The sequence below is a fragment of the Ananas comosus genome, linkage group 6 (assembly GCF_001540865.1).
Source record: "Ananas comosus cultivar F153 linkage group 6, ASM154086v1, whole genome shotgun sequence".
NCBI lineage: Eukaryota > Viridiplantae > Streptophyta > Magnoliopsida > Poales > Bromeliaceae > Ananas > Ananas comosus.
In genome coordinates, this window is record NC_033626.1 from 7,414,014 (window position 1) to 7,422,942 (window position 8,929).

General features: G+C 34.8%; 1 protein-coding gene across 1 annotated transcript; it reads left to right on the forward strand.

The window, feature by feature from the left end:
• Positions 235-8,722, forward strand: LOC109711530 (phosphoinositide phosphatase SAC3-like; the record flags this gene model as incomplete). The annotated part of the gene is given in 15 exon segments (XM_020234638.1): positions 235-439; positions 536-698; positions 1,308-1,530; positions 2,164-2,240; positions 2,407-2,594; positions 2,679-2,776; positions 2,914-3,047; positions 3,143-3,271; positions 4,467-4,878; positions 5,066-5,187; positions 5,314-5,424; positions 6,330-6,488; positions 6,900-7,034; positions 7,459-7,561; positions 8,208-8,722. Coding segments are annotated over 15 exon segments (2,376 nt in total), but the record flags the coding sequence as incomplete, so codon positions are not given.

The window sequence follows — 8,929 nt, forward strand, 5'->3', positions numbered from 1 at the left end:
ACTACAGTCTTAAGTTGATAAGGTCGTGACATAATATCACGAATATACAAATGTATATGTTGGAGAAAAGAGCCTACTCTGATATTTTTTCTTAATCGTAAAGTATTATTCTAATCTGTTAATCGAGCAAAGCTGTACTAGTTCTAGGCACTACAGAGTTAAGTGTTCTTACTATTCTTTTGGTCATACTATATCAGCATTGAAGAATTGATTACTTACCACACTATGTTGCAGAATTTTTATTTGTTTGGAAGTGATGAGAGCCGAACATCTTGGAGAGTTCTTAAGATTGATAGGTCGGAGCCATCAGAGCTCAACATTCGAGAGGACTTCAGTACATACACACAATGTGAATGTTTTGACCTGTTGAAACGGATAGATGAAGGAAATAGGTCAACTGGTGGACTAAAATTTGTTACAACCTGTTACGGCATCATTGGTAAGTTAGTAATTTCTATCTTATTGCTACTCCAAATACTGTTGAGCTAACTGTGCCATCTCTTGGCAATTTGTTTATGAAACATTTCTTTGACAGGTTTTGTCAAGTTCTTGGGACCCTATTATATGCTGCTTATTACTGAAAGAAAGCAAATTGGGGCTATATGTGGTCATGCTGTATATAAGATCACCAAAACTGATATGATTATGCTTCCAAATTCCTGCATGCAGTCCAATCTAGTCAATAAGGACGAGAACAGGTGAGCTGCTTTCTTCATGTCATATGATGTATAATTTTGTTATGTTTACAACTTGTCATTCCTGTATCTAGTGTTAAAGAAGATTTGATGACGAGCTCATTAGTAAAATTTGCTGTAATGCTTGAACTTTATCGGTGATTCACAAGTGCCATGAGAAAATACAAACATGATTGGTACTCTTCAGTACCTCTATTTCTTTTCATTTCTTAATGGTTCTTTATTTTACTTTTATTTACATGCAATGAAAATTTTTTTTTGTATTTTTTTTCTTTTTGTAATGGGAATGGTGGATACTGTTTGCTGGTAGCAGCTGTTTCTCATATTATATTATCACTATTATTATTGTTTTATAGTGGTGACTGTTTTTACATCATTGTAGGATTATTAAGTGCTTGAGTACCAAATCACTGTTATTTGCATACTATAGTAAGCCTATTCAGTTGTGAAATAGTTACAAATGATTCTTTATACATTCTTTTGGTAATCTAAAATTTCTTGCTTTTTACACTCTTTAGCATTATCACCTTATCTCTATTATTATGTGCCATCCCCAGTTTACCCATTCAGCTTTCACAGCATTCCTTTTTTTTCCCTCTAATTACTATGCAGGTACAAGAAGCTCTTATGCACCATAGATCTCACGAAGGACTTCTTTTTCAGCTATTCATACCACATCATGAGAAGCCTTCAGAAGAACTTACGTGATAAACAGAAAGGACAGGCCTTATATGAAACTATGTTTGTCTGGAATGAATTCCTAACACGAGGAATTCGTAATCACCTTAAGAATACACTTTGGACTGTTGCATTAGTATATGGGTTTTTCAAGCAGGTAAATCTAAAACAAATTGATGTTTTACTAACTTTATCATTCATATTTGAAGAAAATTAATTACTGGGGAAAACTTGAAAAGCCCTGCATGTTGGAGTGGCACGTTTGCAGTTTACTCTCCTGTGGTTCAAAGTTTAGTACTTCGCCCTTGTGTTTTTGTTTAAAAATTCCTTGGTTAAGTAATTTGTCATAAAAAAGGGTGGAATGTGCTATGTTTTGTAAACTGCAAGGTAGTGCAATATGGCACTTAATTAGTATGTGATTTGCACTTTACCACCTGTGGTTTATAAAAATGTGGCTCTTTGCTACCCTTTTAATGGCAGGGTCTTGTGGAAACAGACCAAAGCCACAGGGGAGTAAAGTGCTATAATTTGAACCACAGGGTCATAAACTGCAAATGCCTATTCTACAGGTGGGGTTTTTATAAGTTCACCCTTTTTTTTGTGCTGATAGATTATGTACAACAAGCTAACCTAATCATGGAAGTGTATTTTGTTATTTTTGAAACAGATAAACTAATTTACTGGATTTTGGTGCCTTTTGTTCTCTTCACTGCTCTTAGTCTTGTTTTTCTTTTGCATCATCACATGTTCCATAAGATAAAACTGATGGTCATTTTATATGCAAATTCAGGACACATTTTCAATATCTGGGAGAGACTTTCTGTTGACACTTATAGCTAGACGCTCAAGGCATTATGCTGGAACCAGGTTCTTGAACATTAAACACTTTTTAATTAGTTTCTCTTTTGATGACTGCATGAGATTATCTATGTTGATTGCAAATAAGTCAGATAAGAAAGTTATTTCTTGTTTGTTTTGGACAAAGAAGTGGAGTGTTAAATTGCTTGATGCCCATCATCCTTTTTTGGATCAGGTATCTAAAGCGAGGTGTTAATGAGAAGGGTAGGGTAGCAAATGATGTTGAGACAGAACAGATTGTATCTGAAGAAATTCCTGGTGTTACTTCCACACAGATAAGTTCTGTTGTGCAGAACAGGGGTTCCATTCCGCTTTTCTGGTCACAAGAAACCTCAAAGTTGAATATTAAACCTGATATAATATGTGAGTTATAAACAGCTGCTATGCAATCTTCAAAATAAAGCTTCTAGGTCATGCACTAAAATGGTTGTTTCCTTTTTTCTTCAGTACATCACAAGGATAAGAATTTTGAGGCTACCAGGCTCCATTTTGAGAACCTTGTTAATAGATATGGAAATCCTATTATTATTCTTAACCTGATTAAGGTGAGTTTTCGATATTAGTATATCATTGTACAGGAATATTATTATGTTACCAGTTGTTTGTATATGCTATCTAAATGAGATCTGTATGATAGTCATGAACTTCCAACTCTTACCTTTTTCTTGATTGTGTTTGGCAGAGGCATGAGAAAAGACCTAGAGAATCTCTACTCCATAGAGAGTTTGACAGGGCAATCAAGTTCTTAAATAATAGTCTAACGGAGGAGAACCATTTGAGATTCTTACATTGGGATCTCAACAAAAATTCTCGGAAGTACTAATGTTATTCTTCATTTATCTTTTCTGTATAGTTTATGACTTAAAAGCCATCATTTTTGAGATAAAACTAAATATAGGAGTTTCTTGCAGCAAAGCCAAAAACGTGCTTACTGTACTGGTGAAAGTAGCGTTACAAGCCATAAGTTTAACAGGCTTCTTCTATTGTCAAGTGATACCAACACCAAGGCCTGATGGTGCCCCTATTTTGAATGTTCTTTCGTAAGTATCTTTCAAGATAGTTTATCGTGAATTACTTTTAACTTTGTCATGGGCTATCTATGTATTATTACTTTATTTTTGAATGACTCCTGAGAATAGGCATTTGTTCAGTAACTTAGTAGCTGACTTGATAAATCTTCAAAATGCTGTCCCGTTTACCTGGATTGTAAGCAATTATGACAATTTAATCCTCTATTACTATGTTATTAATAGAGATGTATGTTAGGCTGGTATATGAAACATTTCTATGTAGAAAAAATAAACCAAAGATAAAACCCATGTCTTGCATGGCCTTTTCTGTCATATTATCTTTTCTCGAATAATCAAATCATATGAGATAATTTCATTTTGAAATTCATTAATATTATTATACTTTACCCCTCAGAGGGGGAAAAAACTTTCAAATTCCATATTGGAGGTTGGGTGGTTGGGCCATCCTAAATCCCCTTTCAATCACCAGAGTTTGGTTACGTCTTTCATCAACAATCAGATCAGAGAATTTTCAACCAAGGGCTAAAAAAGCTGTTTGTATAGACTGTTCAACTCTCAATGTCCTTTGGTTAATACAATTTGAATATAATAAGAGGTATTAATGCACGTAGGATTATGATATTTTTAAGTTTGTGATTGCTTGATAGCATTTTGAAATGCGCTGGGAGTTTATGACTCCTAGACACTAGTACAAGTTAGCAACATCAGTTAGCTAACAATTTTACTTGCTTCATAGTTGAGTGACATTTGAACGGCAATATTTTTTTCTGCAACTAAATATCAAACTAAAGTTTTCAAGAGTACTTTGATGCAATGAGTTAAAGGTAACTAATTCTCTAGTCAATAGGCCAATGCTACATTTATTGGGAACTCCAAACACCTTGGACTACAATTAGTTCCAGGATTTGGTTAATTAATCTGAATTAGTGACTCAATCAGGCAAACCAGATGTATATGTGATGATAATAGTGAAAACTCAGATCTCCAACTATTTGTTCAACTAATTTGTGTTATTTATTTTGAGGTTGAAAACTTTGTGAAAATTGGCAGTTCTCAAGGTCTTTGACCACATTTAATATATCTATAGCCAAGAATGAGCACACTACATCCACTCTCAAGTTTGAAGAGTGTTCAATTGTATTTGTAATTTTACTCTTCCTTTCTGTACCTCATTCTTTCTCATCGTTATTTTTGCTGCTTGTAGGAAGGATAATGTTGGCCACTATTCATCTGATAACAACAGCAATAGTGATAATACAGATGATGTTGATACGTTGTGTGATGGATCCCAAGAAGATGTCTCTTTAAGCTCTGACGTATCTGGTCACGCAATCGCAGAGGATAAAGTCGAAAATAGTGAAATTTGCATTGTCAAACCAGCAAAGTTCCAAAATGGTGTTGTGCGCACGAATTGCATAGATTGCTTGGACCGTACTAATGTTGCACAATATGCTTACGGTTTAGCTGCTCTTGGACATCAACTTCATGCATTGGATATTATAGCTGTCCCTGAGATTGATTTAGATGACCCTTTGGCTAAATATCTAATGTGCTTTTACGAGAGAATGGGTGACACTCTTGCTCAACAGTATGGTGGCTCTGCTGCTCACAACAAGGTATGTATGTGGAATTGTATCAACGTATCTCATCCACTAATATCTGGAGGACATACTTATTTTCTCCATCCAATTTGCAGACATTTGAATTTACTAGGGCATGCAATCATTGTTAAAATTATTGTGGAAAATGGGAAGTTAGTAATGCTTTGTCATTGGTCTAATCATTCATGTTCTATGATCGTAGATATTCTCTGAGAGAAGAGGTCACTTGAAGTTGGCAATTCAGTCTCAGGAGTTCTTTAGAACACTTCAAAGATACTATAGCAATGCCTATATGGATGCTAATAAACAGGCTGCTATAAACCTGTAAGTCCATGCCAATTTACCCTTAAAATTTGCTAAGTCCATTTCTTGTTATTTTTACTTCTAATAAAAAAATTGGTGAACTTAAGGTTACTTTAATAGCAATGCTTTTGTTTTCCTGTATTGCAGATTCCTGGGCTACTTCCAACCTCAAGAGGGTAAACCAGCCATTTGGGAGTTAGACTCTGATCAGCATTGCAACCTAGGATATGATCACCATTTCCCTTACAAAACTTCAAGGTACTATTGCTGTTCTTTTGCAGGCATTATGGAAGTTTGTTAGCTGATTTCATCGATATTAAATTGGAAATTTCAGGCAATGTTTACATTAAAATGAGAATGGCACTGTTGCTTATTTCTGCTTATTTTTGTTGTAATATCCCAAAGTCACAAATTCTGTTGGGATACTCTATATATTATCCCAATCAAGCTTCTGGTGCAACAAACTTGGGCTTGGAGACTTGTTACAGTGTTGCCTACAATACTCGCATACCAGGATTGGACATAATTCTTTAGGTTCATAGTATAATTGTTTAGGTCATTGCATTCAGCCAGCTTAATTTTTCACAAGTTACCTCGAAAAGTAAAATAATAACCGGACGCAGACTGGACAAAAGGAAATGTACTCTGCCGGAGAGAGGAAAGAATAATAGAGAGAGCACCTTTTAATGAAAAGGAAGATCGAACTGGCTAAGTTGAAATATCTTAATTTCTGGGTAAGTACGTTTAAATGTGTATAGGATTCCCAATTTAAGCCAGATGAGCAAATTTAATTTATACCTGACAGAACTCACAACTGTCCTATGGATTAAACAGATAATATCCTGTCAATTTTCATGCCTTGTTTATTTTGTATCATCAATATTTATGAATGGGCTGGACATTCCTACTACATATGTTCCTTCGGGATTCTTCTATCAGCATAAAATAGGAATCGTCCCCAACCCCTCCCCCCACACAAAAAAAAGAACCACCCAAACACCTTTTTCTCTCCTTTTTTTTAAAATTTTTTAATAGCTTAAATGTTTGTTTTTCGCTATGTCTCTGATGATTTATGTGAATTCAGCTGTCCTTACATCTATTAAATGAAGTTTGTTAAGTTAAAAGATGTACTTTCTACTGAACATGCGCATTTGACCTGATAGGTCATTCATCAAAAGGTCTCTATCAGATGGCAACATTCTTCGCGAAAGCAGTTCACCTTTGTCCAGCTGTGATGCTCGTGTAAATGGAGCCCTAAACAAAGCACTCTCTGATTCAATAGAAGAGACTTCAAATGGCATGAACAAAGTATCATACTCAAGGTAATTTATCCAATTTTCTTTTGACTGTAAGCCTCTTAAAATTTCTGCCAAAAATTTACTTATGTTTTTATTAATAATGCATTTAAAAGACCCAATTTTCTAGCATTACTGATAACAAAATGGTGTTATATGATACCAAAATCAAGTATGTCATCTTGATTTATGTTTGTAGAGGACAACATGCACTACTAAAGCAGTTGAAACTCAACATGTATATTTTTATGCTCTTTAATGTACCTACAGGTTTAACTTCTGTATGAAGTTAAAAATATGGCACAATTATCAAAGTTATTGTGATTTCTTTTCATTTATTCTCAGCCTGCCGTAGTTATACTGTAACACCTGCTTAGAGCGGATTTTTTGTTAGTTAATTTGCTGATAAGTTGACTGAAATTTCTCCATCAATTGTAGGACCACTCCCACAATACCTCTTAAGCAGCTTCTTATAAATGGGGAATATACTTTTTACTATGAACCTGGAGATTCAAACTTTCTGAACCTTGATTCACTGTACTCTTCTGGATGGGAGGAAGAAACATATGAAAGGTGATATGATATTTTTTTAGTCATCTTTATATTGAAGTCTGGCACACAGTTTTATTGCTTTCCTTTTTCCGTTCTGGTGTGGGTCAGCGTGTTCCATTTCAAGTTTCTCATATTCACTATAGTCTTATAAAGTGTTCCAAGTTAGTCTTTTTCTCTTGACGATTTGTTGAATGCTAGTGATTGTTCAACTTATCTGGAGTCTCTATTGCCTTAATTGTATTTATAAACTTTTTATATTATTTTGTTCAATTTCTGTTTTAATCTTCCAATTTCTTTTTGTGGCATTAATTGTCTTTCACTGGCTCAAATCCTGTTAAAAAAAACTTCTGTTCAGTTTGTCGAACTTTGAATTCTCCCCATGGAAATCTCATTGAAAAGTGGATTTTTGTGAAATATTTAGTTTTAATCCTTAATATCCATGCAGGTCTACGGCCGCAAGCACACCAGTTGGGAATCTTTCATTGGAAAATGTTATCAATGGCATAGCAACTGAGACAAGTACACCTCCAAGTGTAACTGGCATAAAGGTTAGTAGCTACCATTAGATCCTTCCTCACCACCCTTACTGGATAAATTCTGTTCATATTTCTTGGCATGGTTTATCAGCCTTTATTGGTTACACCAATCACTAATCTTGATTACGGTTGACATGTCAGATTTCAGGTACTAACAGGAGTTTGATGTACCTTTTTTTTTTTTTGCGAGTAAAACTAACGAAATACATTAGAATTCCCTTGATTCCCATTGGCTAGTTAACACATTGAACATAGAGCAGAACTGCTTTTTGCTGCTAGTCTTTCTTTTTCTAAGGAAATCCAAATTTATTTTAGTTGCTATGGAATCATGTATAAAAATGAGTCTCTATATATCCTTTGGACATCAATTTCTAGTGGCTTTCCCTTCTTTTAGCTACTCATTGTCTTCAAACACCTTTCTTGCTCAGTAGCAAGGAGTAACCAATTGGTACTATTGATAAAAAGATAAGATTAGTGATGAAATCTTCTGTATCAAGAACAGAAATGATGAAATTTCATCGTCAGCTACAACTTATTGATTGGCTTTGCGCTATAATTGCATGGTGTTCCCTTCGTTTTTTTTGTTTATTCATATTATAATTTCACAGCAAACGATGAATAATGTGAGCGAGTTGTAACTGTTGAATAATTATGGCAGGGAAAACAGAGTGCGGAAATACTAGAGTATGATGCTTCCCAACACTCTGCCATGTTAAGCGAGTTCAATGAGAGTTTTGTGAATTGGGTCATTCACGGTGATACTCTCTGTCGGTAATGCTGATCCCTTCATATATATTCATACATTCCCTCTATGACCCCATCCCGTGGATGTGTCGGGGCCGCAACAACATGTACAAGTTAGCATGAAGGGAGAGAGCCCTCCGCAGGTTATCTGTTGTGATATGTCACTACTATCTGCTTATCCTTTTTGAGTCTGTGTACAAGTGCTGTTAATTTTTGTTGCTCCTATTTCTTTGCTCATAGCTGGCTAAATAGTATGAGTACATAATAAAATGATTCTTTTTTTTTCTTTTTTTGGGTTTAAAAAAGAAACAAATCTGTATAATTGTTTATCGGAAGCTGGAATTTCCCACTATGTAAATATATGTAACGATGCTACGCTCTATTGAGCTCCTTTCTCTTTTTAATATTTGTTTTCTTGCTCAGTTTTAATGTATCTTTTTGGTATGGATCTGATTAAACCATTTAATAGCCCACCGTAAAGAGCAGTAATAATGGTGCGCGATATTGAGTGGTCTTTATTTCATCTTGTGATTGAGGTAATGAGAATCACTCGTGCTTGCATTTCTCATGGATTACTGATGTGTTGTCCGTCAGTAAATATTTTAAGCTGAAGTGGGGTTTTTTAGTGGTATGAAG